The sequence below is a fragment of the Sminthopsis crassicaudata genome, chromosome 1, assembly GCF_048593235.1.
Source record: "Sminthopsis crassicaudata isolate SCR6 chromosome 1, ASM4859323v1, whole genome shotgun sequence".
Lineage (NCBI taxonomy): Eukaryota > Metazoa > Chordata > Mammalia > Dasyuromorphia > Dasyuridae > Sminthopsis > Sminthopsis crassicaudata.
Genome location: NC_133617.1, coordinates 564,409,463 through 564,429,462, shown reverse-complemented (window position 1 = coordinate 564,429,462; position 20,000 = coordinate 564,409,463). Strand labels below are relative to the sequence as shown.

The 20,000-nt window shown below is 39.6% G+C and overlaps 1 protein-coding gene across 23 annotated transcripts in view; it reads right to left on the bottom strand.

The window, feature by feature from the left end:
- LOC141550964 (uncharacterized) overlaps positions 1 to 20,000 on the bottom strand; it is a 272,765-nt gene that overhangs the window by 247,104 nt on the left and 5,661 nt on the right. For 17 of the 23 annotated variants that reach the window (XR_012484743.1, XR_012484741.1, XR_012484746.1 and 14 more), the window contains one exon: positions 2,358 to 2,408. Coding sequence is in view for 9 of the 23 variants with exons in the window: in XM_074282128.1 (XP_074138229.1) it covers positions 2,358 to 2,408 (51 nt within the window). In the remaining 14 variants the exon portion in view is untranslated. Of the gene's footprint in view, positions 1 to 2,357; positions 2,409 to 4,491; positions 6,124 to 6,519; positions 6,636 to 10,418; positions 10,528 to 20,000 lie in introns of those variants that run through there. The other 6 variants (XR_012484742.1, XR_012484750.1, XM_074282126.1 and 3 more) reach the window with 3 other exon arrangements.

The window sequence follows — 20,000 nt, the reverse complement described above, 5'->3', positions numbered from 1 at the left end:
ACATGCAAAAATATCTTTAAAATAGCTATATATATATATATATATGCATATATATATATATAGTTATTTGATTGATTTAGTAATTGTGTATTTAAGCATTTTGTATACCTATCTACTTATATACATATGAATAAATAAATCCAACTGAATAGCAAAACTCAAAAAGTTGACAGTAGATAAACCAAGTACTACTGATAGGGTCCCAGATTAATGTTGAAAACACTTTTAAAAGTATTAAAATATGAGTTAACCATGTAAGTTATTAACACATTGCATTTTCCTATAGAGGTCTGCCTAGATGCTTACTTCTTAAAATAAGTAGCCCAGTATTAAATAGAGAGAATAAGCTATACTGTGTACTTTAGGCAAGTCACTTCTCTTTAGGCCCCAATTTCCTGATCTATAAATTGAGGGGGAGAATTTAAATTAGATAATCTCTAAAATAGATTTATTTCCAGCTTTAAAAAAATTGTATGAGTCTAGAAATATTCTGCTCCATTTTGTCTTTTCATTGTAACATAAGAGATAGCAAAGTATACATTTATGGGCTTTGTTATATCTTAAATGCACATGTAAATAACAGTATGCTATTTAGGGAAATGCTTATAGAATAAATTTGTTTCATCATCCTTATCATCAAAACACAAACTATTGGATTAGAAATTAAATATATGGAAAAGCACATGATTTTTTTGACACTGTGTAAAACTTTAATGAGCCACAGAAATGTGGGAGATCCAAAGTTTGTTGAAGATGTTTTCCATTCTCCAGAAACCTACTCACTAGTGAGTAATCTCACTTTGTATATTACACAAAGCAGACCTTGAACAGATTTGAACAGATTTACTCAGAATATCTTTTAGTATTTCAAGGTCTCTGTGGATATGTTAGTATGACTATATTTTTGTATCTCCTCACATATATATAAATACACATGTGATAGGTATGTATTATATTCTCTATGAATGCATTGTGTAAACAAGTTCTTCTGATATGATTTACACATTCCACAAAAATGTAGAATACATACATATAGCTATGTTATAAAATGATATACATGTCCAGAAACATTTTTGAAAAATTAAATGCAAAACAGAGTATATATGTGTCATAATTTCACCCTAAAGATACAAGAAAATATTATCTTTAAATAGCATATTCCACCCTCAGGAATTTTGCCTAGCTACACCAACAGAGTCTAGAACTAGTCTCTACATTAGCCACATGTACTATAGAAAAATTATTGGAGCCCAAGGTAGTGAAAATTAACAACATGATGATTATAACTTCACTACCTTAGCCATATTATGACTCTCCATTGTCTGTTAGGATTTTTAGAAATCACAGATACCCTCAAAAGACTGAACATTGAATCCCTGATTATTGTGAATATTGACAAGGTTTATATAGACATGGTTCGTATACAATTTCAAGAACTATATTATTATCTAAAATGTGAGACTATGAAGAAACTGTGCGGAAGATTCCTAGCAGTGTCAGTCATACATATTCATTCTAAATTGTTAAGATAAACTAATCACACCTACATGTTTTCATTTATATTTGCTCCTCAGAAAGCTACTTATCTAAGAAGAATATCAGTTTGGAAAAAATCTGCATATTGAAAGATATACTGAATTCAAATAGCTTGCCTGCTTACTCTCTAATAAATTCCCATTAATGGCCAGTAGATTAGGACGTGATTGTCATGCTTGTTTTCTAATCTTTTTATAGGTCTCCAGATGGCTGTGACGTACAGTGAAGCATCCTGGTTTTCTTGGAATAAACAATCTCTGTTCAAGTTAAATTGGAAAGTTATGATTTTCCACTGAAATCTTTGAATCAGATAAATTATTTTCTATACATGCAAATAGAGAGTACATATCTGAATCCTCTTTCTGCTACTGAGGAGTACATAAAGAATTAGACCATTGCAGGAATTCCCCTTTCATAGTTAGTTTGTGTAATTCACATAGATGTAAACCACAGTCCACTAATACAGTCAAGGCAACCATTTTCTATATAAAAGCCATTTAATTATAGCTATTTGTATAGCTCAAGTAAGGTACTTGACTGGCTTACTTTCTAATAAAAGTGTCCTATTATTTCCTCTGTATCCAGAATTTCTTTTTTATAGGCAATTACAGGTTATGTTTGTGCTATGGTTGATATATGACATACAAAGGGCTACATAATAAAAATCCAAACTACAAATATGGAAACTTAGGTTTTCCTAAATTTTTTATACTGCATGGACTGAGTAATATAAGTTATATGAAATCCTATGGATATCACAGCAAATAGTACATTTTAGATTCTGTCATTTGGTTTTTGTTAAATAATAATTTTAAAATTACCTTTGCTTGTGGTGTTAGTCTATTCATTATTATGCTTCTTTGTAGTCTCATCTGAAAAATAGCCAAGAAAAGAAAAGGTCATAGTTTTAACATATACTAATATCTATTTTTGTTTAGAATGCTAATAAGGGTGATATAAAGGATAGAGTAAGATCAAGACTTTTTTTTAAACATTGCAATTTCTACATTTCCTTAAAATATCATTATGTTCCCAAATAGAAGACTTTACAGTATGTACTGTGCTTCAGCATTCAAAGGGTTAAATATGCTAATGTACATGTAAATAGGGACATGTATAATAATGATACTACAAAATATGCAGAATCTGGAAAGCTTCTGAGATTAACAATAATTTTAAGTTTGGAAGAAGGGGTGAAAAATCTAAAAAAAAAAACCAAAAAAACAAAAAACAAAAACACGAGGTTTTTGGAATTGCGAGCTATTATACAGTAAAATGTAAAAGGAGGCTTCCTTCAACCCAACAAGGGTTTTCAGGTAGGCCAAATGCCTGATTTTCCTAACATTTTCATGACTGAATTTTCAGGTCTTTCAAACAATGGGGATCCTTAGATAAGTGTCTAATACATTAGAAATATGCAAATAGTTTACTGTACAGTCACTGTACATGGGCTATGCGCATTCATGTCTGTGTTTTCTGATTGGTTCTTTCTCCTTTATAAATCAATGAATAATGTAAAACATGATTTGCTATAAAGTGGTAGGTTTTTCTTTACCTCCCCACCCCCTCGTTAAGTAGCCTCCTGCTCTCTCAAATAGGTGGCCTTTATTTTACCATTGATTTTTTGGTGATGGGGGGGGGATAAGGATGTTGATTTTGTAATATGATGGTATTACACACGTTCAATTATGTTGTCTATTGGAGCTCAGGATTGGTTTCAGAGCTGTAATTACTACTGCCAAGGTAGAGATGGGGGTGGGGGTGCAAGATGGGCAAGAGGGGAGCCAGAAAACTGAATTTTACCTTCTGTCTTTTGGCCTGTGGCAGTTGCAACCTGTGTAGCAGCCTGGGCCCCTGACCGTGGCCATGATATGATTGGGCATTGCTGTCTAAGTTCTGATCAATTCGACCTACACATTCCCTGTTCAACAACCTCGGTTACATTTGCAAAAGAAAACCCTTCAGACCCTTTCCTAAGGGACAACTGAGGCATATTCCCTCTGCAAATTCTAAGCTACCAAAAGCAGAGACCTTCTAGATCCTACTTTGTATTAAGCTAAGCATAACCGAGCGTATTTTTCACCGGATCTACTAATGCATCGAGAGTGTGAAACCACAATGTGATTAAGCTCTTATACCTGACTGTAATTCAACTAAACATAGATTTTTGATGAATCTGAACCTCCGAATAGCCCTGTAAAATGATGCCCCTAATCTATTCCATCTAGTTGGATACTGTACATAAGTTTTCCGGTAGGATATATAATCAAACCTAAGTTTTCATTGACGGACATATGTAACTCTAGGAGTCTTGCAGGAAATCATTTTAATAATAATAATATAGATATAGATATAGATATGTACATGTATCCATATAGGCTCATATATATGTATGTGTGTGTATATATGTATGTGTGTGTACACACGCATACACACACATGCCCCAAACTCGGGAACGCAAAGTTTATTTGAATACACATTGGACTTGAAAACACACACACACACACACACACACACACACACACACATACCCATCCTTCTCTTTCAAAACTAAACCTGCATCAGGATCCTTTCCAAATTTCTGCCTCGATGTTGGATAATGAATAACCCGGTTCATACTTTCACAAGATCAACAGGTTTAGTATCATAAGCACACAATCAATTAGTACGAATCATTAAGTAAACCCACTGAAGCACTCCCTGGCAATCAGCTCTGCATCCCAGTACCCAGTCGAAGTTCGAGAGGAGCAAAAAAGCAACCTGTTCAATGGGGCGCAGGGGCTGGCACCCCTGACCTGGCACCCGAAGACAAGAGACAGAGTTCACGTTCTTCGAGATGCCTCCCTCAACCAGAAAACACACACCGGGCACGAGCCCCGGGCTATGTGGGATTTCCGTACACGGTGAAAGCTCCGCCACACCATTCCCCACTGCACGCTCCACAAAGATACTTACATGTTTTCTTCCTTTGCAAGACCAATTTGCCCTCAAATCTAGCGAGTAGCGATACAAGTCTCCGTCAGGAGGAAAAGATCCCATGGTCAAGCCCCCCACCGAAGCACAGAATGCAGATGTCTTTCTTGTCTCCAAAAATTCAGATCGCCTCTGTCTTCACCACTGTTTAAAACTGCCGCTAAATTCCATAGTATTATTCTTGCTTGATTGAGTCTAAAATAGTTTAAATAGAGCTGATTCCATCTTGGGGTGGGGGAGGGGGCGCAAAAGAAGCAGCAGAAAAAAAAACACAACTTTTTTTTCCTTGTCAGATATTTGCTCCCTAAGCCCCAGAGTAGAGAGTGAAGTGTTGTATGTGAGGCTCTGCAAGTTTTTTGGGGGGGTTGGCCAAGGTCTAGTCCAGCCCTCTCTGCTGAGGAGGACGTGCTCTGAAATTCAACCAATTTCCCCAATGCTTTTGTTGCTGATGAACTGAAGCCCTATTGTTCATCCATTGCCACGGTCTTTTTCAGTTCCTACTATACGTTATGCGTTGCCAGAGATAATGAATTTGCACCAAAACCTCTCATAGTCCCCTTCTGACAGACGGAACAAATTAGAAATGTCTAGTCTAAAGAAGAGCCATGGCTACATTTTCCTATTGTAGGAGGGAAAGCACACATTTCTTTGGAAACTTCTTTTACCTTTTCTGTCTTTTATTTTCCTTTTTTTCTCCCTCGCTCCCTCTCCCTTCTATCCCTCCAGTTTTCTCTCGGTTTCTTTGGATTCACTTTTTAAGAACAGCTAGCTCTCTGTCTTCTTTTTAATTTTTCCAGGCAGAGCACCATTTTGTGAAACTTGTGGGTTTCAAGCCTTTTTTCTTTCTCCTTTCTTCCTCTTTTAGGATTCCCTCTGCAATTCTATTTACAAACTTGTCGAAAGATCTTTTGCCTTTACTTTTTTTTTTTTTTTTTTAAGAAAAGTCTCGGGATTCAAGCCTCCCCGCACCCCTCCCCCTTTGTTTAGTTGCTAAATGTGCTTGGCTAAAGACAAGGGAAATATTTGAAAGATTTTTATTCACTATTGATCCCAAGCTACTCAAAAGATACCTGAGATAAACCAGAAAAGGTTATTATTTGAAGAAAAGAAAAAGAAAGTGTATGGGATTGAAAGGGGAGGGCGGGGAAAGAGGGAGAGGGGGGGAGAGAGAGAGAATTCGTATTTTTGTTGTTAGGTGTATTGTTTGTGTAGGGGTACGGTAGGGAAAAGAGTTGGAGAAAGAGTGAAGGTGAATTGGGGAAGAGTGCATACATGGAAGATTATAAGGTGGCTGTCTATATGTTTGTGGGTATATATATGTATGTGTGATTTGTCGAAAGGTTTTTACACAAAGTGGGGATGGGAGCACACTGAAGAGTGAGGGGCTACGGGTGCCAGTGGGTGGCTATGGAGTGGATGTGCAAGCAGGCTGTGTGCCTATCTGCAGAAGCTTCTGTGTGAGTGGGTGTGTGCGCGGGCGTGGGGGGGGCGATGTGTGTGTGTGTGTGTGTGTGTGTGTGTGTGCGTGCGCGTATGTGTGTGTGTGTTGGTGTGTATGCGTGAGCTTTTGCGGGGTAAAGAGAGGCAGGCGAAGGGGGTGGAGGGTGGGACGCAGTAAAAATTCTGATGAGGGCCCCATATGTAAATGTGGCGGCTGCAGGGAGTAGGGAGGCGGTAATGAGAGCCGGAGGCGGAGAGCTCAGTCCAGTCAGCCCACAGATTTCCCGCCAAGTGCAGCCGGAGGACAGACAGCCAAGCGTGTCCTTGGCGGGAGCCGCCACAGCCTGGCAGGAGCGCGCTCTCGCGCCCGCCCGCGCGCAGACAGACACGCGCGCGCGCTCCTACACACACAGACACGCGTGTGCCCTTGTGGCCCTAAGCGTACCAGAAAAACATAGATCATTCCTGGGGCAGGAGGAAAAGCAAAAAGCAAAAACAAAAAACCTGTCCTGGTTGCGGAGATGAAAGACTAGGGAGCTGCCAGCCTCCCTAGGTTTCGCCCATACTGACCCACAGCCTTCCGCAGGTCCCTTCTTTCTCCTTTCTCTGGGTATCAGCAGCTTGGCATTATTCACCCTCCTCTCCAAAAAGTCTCCTTTGTAGGTGCTGAGTTCCGTGCCCACCAGATCTTGAAAAAGGAAGGCCGGAGGCAGGTGGCAGGAGGCATTGTGCCAAGCTGCTAGGGCTGGGCTGGCCGGCCGTGCACGCGAAGTTGCTGCCTGTCATTCACTCTCCCAGTCTGCAGGTCACATGCTGGCTTCATTTTTCTTTAGGCATTAGGAGAGGGAGGATGGGGGAATCTAAAAGAAAATGAAAGGTGTCCTTGCTCCTTTTTGAGATTTGCAGCTTCCTTGGCAAATCCTCCCAGTGCTATAAAGACAGAAAACTGCTCGAGAGAGCAGGAAGAAGCAAGCAAGATATCAGGACTGAAGTGAATTGTCTTCTTGCGTAGTAAAGATCATATTCATCTCTTGTTTTCTTCTGTCCTTTTCCCCCCTTTTTTTCTTCAGAACAATTAAACGTGAGTTAGCTTAGGATGTCAATTCCTCCCTTGCCTTTCTTCTTCAAAAGGTTAAAACCAAAGCCTAAGCCACGCGCAGAGATGGCCAAGATTGGCCTACAGAGCCATAATACAAATGGGAACTTGGAAAGATTGCTGTGCACACGCACACGCTCACGCGCGCATATTCACACAAACACGCACACAGCTTCCTTGCCTGGCTCCCTCTCCTCCTTCCCCAAGTCATTGCTTCACTTTCAACCAAAGACCACGTCGTTACAATAAATGCTAATGGCAGAGCAGAACCGACTATGAAAATCATAAGTCGACAGGTAAATAAGTACAGAAACGAGAAGCACTGATAAGTTAATTGGACGATTTACCTCTACCTACTGAAAACACGTGTATCTTAAGCATATTTTAGGAAGAGATTTGATGTTGCACGATCTCTTCCTCTCCTCTTCTGCTGGAGAGAAGCGAAAATTATGTTCCAATTTCAAAGTCTTCAGAAAAGCTACCTGAGAATAAATATTTGTTTAATTTTTAGTTTGGGGGCTTTGTTGTTGTTTTTCAGGGATTTTTTTTTTTCTAAAAAAAATATGTTTATTTGATGGGATGGAGGCGCTTGACAGCTTGTGATTATTGCAAAATCAGTAGTAAGGAGGTTTTGAGCAAGACCACAGAAGAATGCAGCTGTGTCCACCAGGCCAGCTTCCTATTCTCTACTGCTTCAGGTCTTTCTGCGGTTGCTGCCACCAAAGCGCCGCCGCTGCAGCCGTTCTTCCAGTTCCCTCAGCGGTTGGGCTGGCTGCTCGGATTGCCGCTGTTTGCTGTGGGAACCGCCGTTGCTGCCGCTACTGCCACTCCGGCTTGCCGGGTCTGCTGTCTGCATCTCTCCTTATCCGTGTTTTCCCCCATCCCAGCTTCACGTTCAAGGTTTAGCAGCGAGGTCACGTCCATTGACGTCAGCTCCATGTCTCACTCTACGTCCGGCTACATTTACATACATCAAGGAAATTAGGGCATTAAAAAAATATGCAAATCCTGCAGAAGAGGAGACTGTGCATTCCAGGCGCGATCGCCTTTTATTGAAGATTTTAATTAAAGGGAGAGTGGAACCCCCCTAAAACAACAACAAAAACCCCAAAAAGAAAAATAAATGGTGTAGCCTTCGGGAAGGTTGTTTCTGCTCCAGTTCTGTGGGTGGCTGAGGACGGCCTGCAGCACTGCACAGAGAAGAACAGGTTAGAGAGGAGGCAGCTCCAGCTATGCATAATCAGGTCTCTGCTGCGCCTCCATTCTCCTCTCCTCCTCCTCCTCCTCCTCCTTCTCCTCCTCCTGCTGCTGATGCTCCTGTTGGTTCCAGCGTGTATTATTTTTAATACTGATGCATATGTAAAGGTATATTTGCATTTTTCTAATTCGCTAAAAGTTCAGGTTCTATCGTATTATCTATTTTTTCTTTTTGACTATATATATATATATATAATTTTTTTTTTTGCTGAGTCTCTGCTTATTTATGCTATATTTTATGCACAGTTTCCTCCTTGGCTTCTATTTATTTAAGGTTTCAAATATTCACATCTTTAATATATGGAATGCAAGACGCACACCATGCTTGTTCGGTCCTAAAAGAAGAGACACAATTTTCCTGACATACCTTAATCGGTGACAATGCAACAGCTCAAGGCTGAAAGTTTGATCGCCCAATTAACTTCATATTAACAAAAATAAAGGGTTTTTTTTTGGGGGGGGCAAAGGCATTATAGATAATGCGTGTAATGGGAAGTGTTTCCAAGAATTTCTACTATTTCCGTGAGGAATTACGAAGCAATCTACGCATTTATTGCCCTATAGGTTTCAGGAATCTCATTTCAAAATATTCTCTTTAAAATGTGTAGACACAGGAAGACAGCTTTCTGAAAGGAAGACATTTTCAACCATGTTGTATGTCGTACCTTCGTACCTTAACTGTTACATTAATATGTACTCTACATTTCATTTTTAAATCGCGTGGCTTGAAATTCGATGCCAAACGTTGATTGGAAAAGCATTCTTATTTGTTGTATATATTATATATGTATGTGTGTATATGTATATATGTATATGTGTATATATAGGGAGAGAGAGAGAGAGAGAGACGAGAGAGAGAGAGAGAGAGAGAGAGAGAGAGAGAGAGAGAGAGAGAGAGAGAGATCGTGCCATTTTTTTGTCCTTAAATTCACAGGCCTTGAGTTCCATTTAAAGCAGCAGTTCTGCTAATAAGTTTTCTTTTCCTTTGTGACAATCTGCTTTTGTAATCAGATATCTCTAAGCAGAATAAAAATAGAAATGCCCACTCTCCTATACCCAAATTCGCTAACTTAAAAAGAATGATTCCATTATAACAAAGCCCAGTAAAATAGCAACACATGCACACATGGAGTTTCAATTAAGCTAGACTAAGTACATGCACAGGTAATTAGTTTCATTATGAATGACTTACCTGCACGAGTGTCTAGGGCAAGAGTTCGCCCTGCCCCAAGGCTATCCCGAATACATACATTATTTTTCTTTCCAATGTACAGTAGTGTGTCATTTTTTCATTCCATATTCCCCAGCACTCAATTCTCTGCACCTAAACCTTAATTCTTTTGGTATCCCCAGCTTTGCTTCTCAATCTAGTTTTTACAAGCCTTACAGTAAAGTCCTCATATGATAAGGCACCCAATAAAAAGTGGTCAGATGGCTACACGTAAAACATTAAAAAACGGAAACTCAACCATTAGGTTAGTTCTTACCTTACCATATATAGCAACAGTAGATCCCTAAAGTATATTTTCGGCACATTTTGTGAATAATTGTTGGATTCCATAACTAATTTTAGAATGGTACATTTCAGAACTGTACATTTTCGTGTAATGTTGGGGAGCAACTAGGTGACTAAAGCAATTCAGTGGGAGGTGTCTTTTCTCCTTTGGCTTAAATTTAAACCTGTGTTGGTGTGTGCCCAGGATTTGTTTGCTGCTTCTTTTTTTTTTTTTTTTTTTTTTTTTTTTTTAACCGACACCTGCATGCTTTCACGCAGATACCTACACATACATATAGCAGTTATGGACGTATGTGTTTAAAAGAGATTTTTAGGTGCAGAGGTGTGTATTCATAGATTCCTATATGTGCATATATAGGTCTATGCTTATGCATGTGTGTCCGTGTATTGTGTCTATATATGTTTATATATATATACATATATATGTATGTATGTATATACAGGTCTACATTCTATATCTGATCTCTATGTAATCTCCTTTTCTGTCTCTAATGTCCCTTATTGGCGCAGGGTAGTAACCCTAAGCGCCTGAACTGTCTGTCACAGATGCTGCTGCTGCTGCCGCCGCCGCCGCTGCTATATGTGTGAGCTGTTGCTTACCCCGGGGCCGGTGGCTCAGTGGCTCGGTGGGTGCTGCTGGAGGGTGGGGAGTGTCGCTGCCGCCGCTGCCGCCGGTGCCGGTGCTCTGTCCCAGCCCGGCTGCGGTGCGAGCCGTGCCTGAACCCCCCCACCCCCTCCCCTCTCCTCTTCCCCCCGGCCCCTCCCCCCTCCCGCCCAGCATTACCATATGGAGGCCGAGTCCCTGCGAATCACAGCAGCAGCGGGCGGCATTTGAATAAGCCCCACAACCCCGCACACACCCCAACTCCTCTGCACGCAGTTTTTTCTTCAAAAAGGACCACCTCTCTGGCCCTGCACCTTCTAGCCGCCACCACCGCCACCACAGCCCCAAAGTGACATAGGGAAAATGCTAGGGACAGCTGCTTTACCAGAGACTTGCCACTTTAATACTAACTTGAGTGATAGGGTTTGAACAATAAATAGAAAAGACGGACAGACAGACAGAGACAGAGAAACAGAGAAACACACAGAGAGACAGAGACTCAGAGAGACGCAGAGACAGAGACCGACACATAACCGACAGACCCAGATATACAGAGACAGACTGAATCAGAGACGCAGACGCAGAGATGAGACAGAAAAGGAAAAAAGAAGATAATCTAAAGGGGAAGATAATTTCCCAGATATCGGAATCTCAACAATTTTAAGCTAAAAATTCAAGTCATACTAAACTTCATAACCTCATATTCTATATGTTTCTCTCCGGGTGTGTTACATGTTTATTTTTTGTCTTAATCAGAAATAATTCTCAGAATCGTGTGAGACATATGATTTAAGAGAATGTGCTGTTATATCTCAAAAGCTTCTCATTTATATGATAGTTTTAACAGTATATTAGTTTCACGTTAAAATTAGGTTTGTCTTAAAAAGAAAAGACAAGAAAACCTTCTTCTCTCCCCTATATCATAGCTATACAATATCCAACGGTTACCCATCTTCAATAATGAATTTATCATGAGACATTCTGCACTTGAAATCCAATTCGGAGAAAGGTTATTATTGTTACTAGATTCCCTCCCTCTTCCCTCCCCATTTGATTTACTTATTTTTTTAAAAAGTTAAGATCTCAAAAAAAAAAAAAAAAAAAAAAAAAAGACTTAATGGTCAAAAGTCCGAAAATTTTGCTTAAATAAGATTGTGGGTGTGTTTTAATCAAACAACTAGTCTTTCTTTTTGAAACTTTGCCCCAATCTTTAGAGAACAAGGAGCTCCGATCCAAGTGTTTATAAACAGGGCCCAAACAGGGCCCTCCTTTTTCATATGGGAATTATGATTTCCCTATACATAATAATGTCAAACATCATGGAATCTGCAGTTACCTACGACATTTCCCTAGTCTAAAAATGCATTTCTCAGTCTACATTCAGTCTACATTCCTTCTAAATTTTAGATTTAGAAATCTAAAGAGTTCTCATCTTTAGAAGCACTCAGGAAAAGGATGATGCTGACTAACAATCTTACAGAAGAACAAACTAAATCTGAGAAAGTAAGGGCGCCAAGAGATTCCTAAGACGAGAGAACAATTATAAACACCCATAATTTTAATAAAGGTCCTAGTACTTGCTAACTGATAGATTTCTGAAAACGGAAAGATTTTGCTAGTGGTGCTTTGATATAGAGGGGAAAAATCAATTCGATAGTTAGGAGAAAGGCGGATATATGCCAAATTATAATGCATTTTCCTGCATCTAAAGAAAAACTGCAAGAAGGCCATACTGTTTCTTTTTTTTCTCCCTCCCTCCCCCCCCTCTCTCTCTCTTTCTCTCTCTCTTTCTCTCTCTCCCTCCCTCCCTCCCTCCTTCCCTTCCTTCCTTCCTTCCTTCCTTCCTTCCTTCCTTCCTTCCTTCCTTCCTTCCTTCCTTCCTTCCTTCCTTCCTTCCTTCCTTCCTTCCTTCTTTCCTTCCTTCCTTCCTTCCTTCCTTCCTTCCTTCCTTCCTCTCTTCCTTCCTCCTTCCCTCCCTCCCTCCCTCTCCCTCCCTTCTTCCTTTCCCTCCCTTCCTCTCCCCTTCCCTCCCTCCTTCCTTCCTTCTTTTTCAGAACAATTCCAATGGGTGTGTGTAGGGGTAGTGGGGTGGATAAAACTGTTCACTCTTCTTGTGGCATAGTATCAAGGAAGCTCCAATTTGAAGCAATGCATAATCCTGCTTAGTTTTAATGAGCTGTTTTAAGAGCTGATTAAGTCCCTAGTCTCCGATTTTTGCTAAGGCACTCCAAATCCAAAACTGCCCAGAGGAGGTGGAAAGAGATAAATGAAAGTTTGTGATCTAGAGGGAAGCGGCATTTGCCCAGAGGTTCCATATTTTTCTCTACTTCCGTAGGACAATTTTCACCCGAAGCCCCTTTATTCCTCTCCTCTGATTGTAACTTCTCTATCTTGGCCAGTGGAACTGAATCCCTGGTGTTAAGACCAGGTGAACAAGGTGAATTTCTACCGCTACGAGACACTATCTGCTGCCCTAATGGGTCTCTGGGGAAGGAGCACCTGGCGGGGCAACCACTGCCCCTGGCCAGCTCCCGGTTCCTATCTCTGGCCGGCAGGGGAAGAGCGACACCTACCGGCTTCGCAGGCTATTAGTGATGGCCGTAGGGGGCTGCTTACTGTTTGGGGGTGAAGATAGGAAGGAGGCTTCGCAAAAGCGAAGACCAGCTATGTCTTTGATGTATAGAAGAGCAAGTGGAAGCATAGGGAGAAGGGAAAAGCCAACTCAAAGAATAAGAAAGATTGAATATAGAGCCACCCGCCATTATAAAAATCCCCAAATCATCATCTTCACCAACCTCCAAGGCCCAGTAAAAAAAATTATACTGATATGCAATTGTCACCTGCTATTTTTAAAGATCAGTAAAGAAGAAATTAAGAAAGAGAAAGAAAGGAAAGGGAGAAAAGGAAGTTTGAGTTTTGGATCTTTTGCAGTTCATTACCTAAGTCTCCATTTGAAGTTCAAATGCCTTCCCTACTAATTCAGGGCTAAAGCTAGTGTGTCCTTTATACATCAGTTAATGACATAGATGTAGAAGGGGTTAGACCTTTGGGTCAAGGACACACCTAAAGGATATTGCAAATTAAAGAAAGCTCAAAAAGAGTCCAAAAGTCAACTGTGGCGCAACCACCCAGAACAGTATGCTCAGCTCTTAGCCAGATTCTGCCTTCCACATCAAATTCATCTCATTTATGCCATTAGTTATGAATAATGAAATAAAAAGCAACACTCAAAGAAATAGCAAGATTTTTAAATTTTGTAAATAGTTAACTATCCTGAAGCTAGAGTTTAAATACTTTGACTTCTGTAAGCACTTTATTTTTTAATGGTTAAAGATAGAAAATGATAGTGAAATAACATAACCAAAGTCTAACACTAGTGATATATATATATATATAGAAATATATATATATATATATATAATTATAGCAATTCAAACTGTATCCTTGAATAATTACTTCTGCTTATCAAGGGAATTTTATTTTATTTATAAATGATTTTAGGTATGTCTAAAGTAGAGAAGAAATTTAGAGAATGAACTTAGAGAAGAAATTGTGTGGGTATGATAAAGGACAGGTTAACCCTACTTCTATTCCTCTCAGCTTCACAGTTCTGCCTTGTTCTTTGAGATTACTATTTGATCCCCTTCTGAGTTTGTGTTTGGGCCTAACAAAAAACAACCCATTAAGTTTTGCTGGTAGTGTTAACAAGTCAGAATAAGCAGAAGAAAGGGGGTAATGGGGGTGGAGCTAAGGCTTTACTTGTGATCAAGCCAATTTGCATCATTTCAAAAGAATTTTAAATTTTCTTTTTCAATTTAAATATTAATGAAAAATTTATACGCTAGCTTTGCAAAATTGTTGAACCTAAGGTCAAAAAATTGGGGGGGGGGATTGTTTAATCTATGTTTTTAGTTTACTTTTTTTTTTTTTTTGCAATCTCAGAATATTAATTTTGTGGAGGGTAAATGAGCACACATATGCCCAACTTCAAAATTAGGTCTTTAAATTAAGTGTTTTTTAAAATAAGATAGTTATAATGTTCTGATAAAGAGGAATAAGCACCATAGCTATGATTCTAGGAGTTTTTACTGCCTTATTTTTATTGTAGATCCAAATATGTTCTGTTGCTTGATTCTGTCACAAACAGATCCTTGAGCAATATTTAAGAGGTAAAAGTTTGTTAATAACAAGATACAACTGTATTTAATTACATGTTTTCTGGAAGAATTTTTCACCCCAATCAATGAAAACCTATATCTTTTAAAACAGTGACCTTTATGGAAAAGAGCATTTATTAAAAAAAAAATCCTGTTGTATTTGATATACAAGAAGTATTCACAAAACAATCTAAATTTTGAGAGCTACCTTTGAGCACTTGGAAGATCCTTAAGGAAGTTGATAATAGAAGGAGATGTCAAGTTTATAGATTCTATTTTATTCCTACTACAAAATTCTAGCCAGAATATCACCTCTTTTCCTTTTCTCTCCCTACACCACATCCTGTGGCTCAGTTGTTTTAATGATTATAGAAGCTGCTTGGTGTTTGGTACTAAAAGTATAGATAGCTATCATTTTTGTTGAAAATTATGAAACTTCTAGGAATGTACTAATCATTGATTTTTAGGACTTTATATCTTCTTAATCCATAGACTTTTTTTTTTTTTCTTGCTGTGAATTAGACATATGAAATAAATTTCTTCATTAGGCTTTGAAATGCCAAGATTTTTTTTTTCTCCCTTGGCTTTTATATATGTTCAAAGATAGATGGATGTGTTTCTGCTAATTTCTCTGTTGAATAATGTTTTTTGCATGTCTTATTTATCTATTTAAAACTGCTTTTGAGATCTTCTATCTTTCTTTGTCATTCCTGCCTTCTGATATATGCCTACATAGGTGTATAATTTCTATCCTTGCAAAGAGAAAAGGAAGTAAAGCGATATCAGTATTGAACAAGACTCAGGTGATATGACCACGAAACTAATTGCAATGATTTGGATACACACACAACACACACACACACACACACACACACACACACACACACACACATATATATGTTTAAATCCTATCAATTTATAGGCTGATAGACTAATGAGGAATGACTATGCCTATACCAGAAGGCTGATTGCACAATCAGTTCTGGGAATGGATTGGTGCACTCATCTTGTCTGGCCTCCTGCAACTCTGGGAAATCCATAGAGTCCCATTTACTTACAGACTCTAGAGAGTGAAGCTCAAAGGGCACCTGTGTGCATTGGTTTCAAGATCAATGTGTTGGTATCAGAGAACTGTAGGTAGGAGGGTGTGGTGGGCCCCTCAAAACAGCTTTCCAAAATATAGTACTGTAATTTAACACTAAATCGGGCACAAATTAGCCTGACTCCTACCCATCACCATAGATTTATGTTTGTTTGTGTATGTATAAAATAACATCACCATGTCATAAACATAATTATTGTTGCTATTGATATCAAGAAAAATTAGTTCATTTCCTGTGAAATTTGTTCTTGAGCTATCCTGGTATTTTCTTAGCATAGGATGGGCTTTTTAAAACCTTTCTTCTTTTATTAAAAAAAAAAAAAAAAGAAAAACTCTGTTCCTGCCCCCTCTTTACCCTCCCCTCCCATTTCTATTATTTGAACCATCTGTTACAAGTATATTCTACCGTGGGGAATTGACCTAACTGCATTTCAATCTCCTTTAGGTAGTCACCACTCCTCAGCAAACAAATGATTCCCAAGTCACTACTGGAGTGTGTAGGTGTATTCATGGCACACGCCCCTGGCATCGCTCTATCCTTAGAAACCATCACCAGCTGACAATACATATCAAACACATACATATCTAGGCAGAGAAAACACACAGAACTCTTAATTCTCTGTATCCCCTACTCTCCCACTCCTCTTAAAACACGTATACAACCCCACCACACACAAAATCACTGCTACCTTGGAATTCATTCCTACATATGATGTCCCTCAGAAACTGCATACAATACCTAAATGATATGTACGAGTGTGAGCGTGTATTCGGGAGCGCGCGTATGTGTGTGGTGTGTTAACAAGCTTATAGCAGGTCATTATCAGCTGATCATACACAGTAATCCAATAGTATTTTTCCCATAAATATTTTTTTCATTAACAGAGAGATTTTTTTCTTAGTATGAAAAAGAGAAACCCTACATTTAATGCCCAAAGTCCTCCACTTTAGTTCTGTTTTCGGCTGATAGGCTTTTGGGCCCTGGGCTCACCAAACTTTCTCTTCCCTAAATTTAAAGCGAAGAATGTAAACTACCTATATGCAAGTATATAAAGTGTGTGTGTGTGTGTGTGTGTGTGTGTGTGTGTGTGTGTGTGTGCTCGCGGGCGCGCGTGTTTGTGTGTGTGTGTACTCGAGCTCCGGAAAGGGAGCGTCAGAGACTGAAGAAGAGGGCAGGATGCTGGAAAGATAATGCTAAACCCTTCATATGGCTTTCTAATCTTAGAGGTACGAAAGTAGAGGACCAAAGGTGCTCCAAGAGCAGCATCTCATCCAGGATGGGAGAGTATTCAGCCTTCTTTATCTTGTTTCCAAGAAAAAGGGACCTTCCTACTTCTACTCCAGTTCATACTTGGCCTTTTATCTCCTTTCCCTGCTCATTATTCTGATCATATGCAATTAGCCGTAGGTAATCCTAAGTACACGATCGAGTCCTTCCTTACGTTTTCGGGATTTGGGATTTGAAGCGTGAGTGTGGCGATGTTTTGGGGGAGGAGTTTGACCCTTCCCAGGTAGAAAAATTAGTTGTGGCTTCCCCCAGGTACTTACCCAAGCGATGTCAGTGTAAATGGTGGCCCAGGAGCTCCAAGTTCCCTTTCCCCGTCTGTGTGCAAAAGCTTGCCATCCTGCCTCCTTTCGTCAGCCTTTCACCACGACACACATATACACACTCTCACAGTCACACACATGAGGATTACTTGTGACTTTTAGAACCAAAGCCTGATAATTCAGTGGAAAGAGGGAGGAGAGAAAAAAGAAAGAAAGAAAGAAAGGAAAAAAGGGAGGGGAAGAGAGGAGGGTGGGAGATAGAAGCGAGGGAGGGAGAGTGAGGAAAGGGAGGGGGTGAGGGGAGAGAGAGAGAGAGAGAGAGAGAGAGAGAGAGAGAGAGAGAGAGAGAGAGAGAGAGAGAGAGAGAGAGAGAGAGAGAGAGAGAGAGAGAGAGAGACACGCTAGGAAGAAAAAGAGGAGGAGGTGGAGAATTAGAAGGTGATGGTGATGGTGAAGAAGATGGAGGAGGAGGAGAGTTGGGGAGGGGCAGGGTGGAGTAAGATGGACTGAGATGGGACAGAGAGAAATAAATTGTTCACCACCCAACATGAATGAGACGCCTCCAGAATTCCAGGGGGAGCCGGTGCGTCAGTTCCAATATGACCAAAGCCGGAGATGTACAAAAGCTGTGCAAGCTGGGACCCCCTTCCCGTGCTTCTCTATGCACTTATCAAGAGTGTGCAGACGTTCGGAATAGTAGTGGTATTTGTGTGTGTGTGTGTGTGTGTGTGTGTGTGTGTGTGTGTGTGTGTGTGTGTGTGTAAGAGGAGTGTAAAATAGAAAATGGAGGAGAAGAAATATAGGAGCAGGCAGAGGGTTTAGAAAGAACTTTCATTGCCATCAAGGCTCTCCTGCAGCTGTTATGAGCTCTCACCAAGTCTAGGGAGGTAGCTCCGGTTTTCCAGCATCCCTGTTTCCTCGTTACCCTAGTCTAATGCTCCCACTTTAGCCATAACCCTGGGTTCAGGCAGCGCTCTTTTCAAAGAGCAGTTTCTCAGTTCCATCCTGCAGCTAGCTCATCTTTAACTTTAGAACCGTTTCTATTCGCCTTCTTACTGCATCGGTTTTCATAGTTTGTGTGTGTGTGTGTGTGTGTGTGTGTGTGTGTGTGTGTGTGTGTGTGTGTACATGTTCGGTGACTGCGCTCGGCAGCTGGAAGGGAAGAAGAAGGTATAACCTTTAGATTCAATTTCTAAGGAAAACTGAGCCCTGGGAAAGAGTTCAAAGTCCAGTGTTTCAGGGCGCTGCTAAAACAGATTCAGGTGCTTGAGCGCCAAGCCGACAATACTATCGATTACTTCAACTGCATTTCTTCCTGCAAACGTCTCTTCGCCACCCCCTACCCTCGACTAAAAGAGGTTTTTTACTTAGAGAAATAGTTGCGAGGGAGGGAGGAGTGAAAGTGGGGAGGAGAAATGGAGAATATTTTTACAATGGATGGCGACATTTGGATTACTATTCTAGCAAAAGATATGAAGCTTGTTCTCTCTCCCACCCTCCAACACCCCCCCCCCCCAGCCAGATTTCAGTTAAGGGTGGGACGCCCAGACTGACCAATAAATGCTTCGTTTTAGTGACTAAGTTTAAAATAAATGGTAGTGCTTTTCCATACTGAAGGCCCATTAGTTCTTTGCTAAGTACATTAAAATAGACCCTCAGAGAGCTATGGGGAATTTTATTTTATTTTATTTTATTTTTTTTATGACCTGTAGAAGCTAAACTGCTCCTACGGATAGTACACAGACCCTAGTTACAAATACATTTTTTTGGTAGTCTGTACATTTAAAGAAAAAACTCTAGCGCTAAAAAACTAAAACCGCGGAGACAAATGTATTTTCAATAGCCATCACTTCAAACACGATAATTCTTTATGCATTTCCTTGTTGACCTGTAGGTGAGATATTATATTTTTTTCAGAAGGTTAATAGGCACCCTATTCGGATACTAATATTCATCATCGTAGATGACACACAACAAAATGTTAGCAAAAACAAAAGAAAACAAACAAACAAAAAATACACCTGCTTCTAATGGGGAGAAAGGTTCTTATATTTTCAATCATATTTTTCCATAACAGTGGGATAATGTACACAATGGTGCTTGTATCATAACCCTCTTCTCTCCGTTCAAAGAATGGTATTCCATAGCATACTAAAGAACTAATTTATGTATGGGGTCTGTTGTTAGGCGATTATAAATGTCCTAAAGTTCTATAACTAATATATGTAATTTTATTATTTAATAGTTCACATGTTTTAGTATGCATTTACCTGACAAATATTATTTCATAATAACTAAAAAGAGCTACTGATTCCTCATTTCCTCATTTCAATTATGATATTCAAGAAGAAAAAAGCTATTCTTAAAATTATTTTTGGTTTCAAATGAAAAACATGTTCTGCTCCCCAAAATTAGATTATTGTGTAGACTATTAATTAAATTCTGTCCATATTTTAGAAATAGGAAATTGTTTTTTAACTGAATCAGAACTTAAAGGCATATGTAGGGAATCAGAAATAGGCACACAGTGGGTCATACAGCATATATTCACAGCGCACTCTCAGAGCACACACAGAATAATCCCCACCTACACACGCACATATATTTACAAGTTCATTTCATGTTATTAGGATTGTTCTGTATGAGAATCATGTGAACATTTATGAATTTTCAGAGCTGGACATATGCAGCATTAAAGCTACATTACAGTGGGGGAGGGTAGGGCATTTAAAAAAAAAAAAAAAGGATTTAACAATTGTCCCAAATTTAAC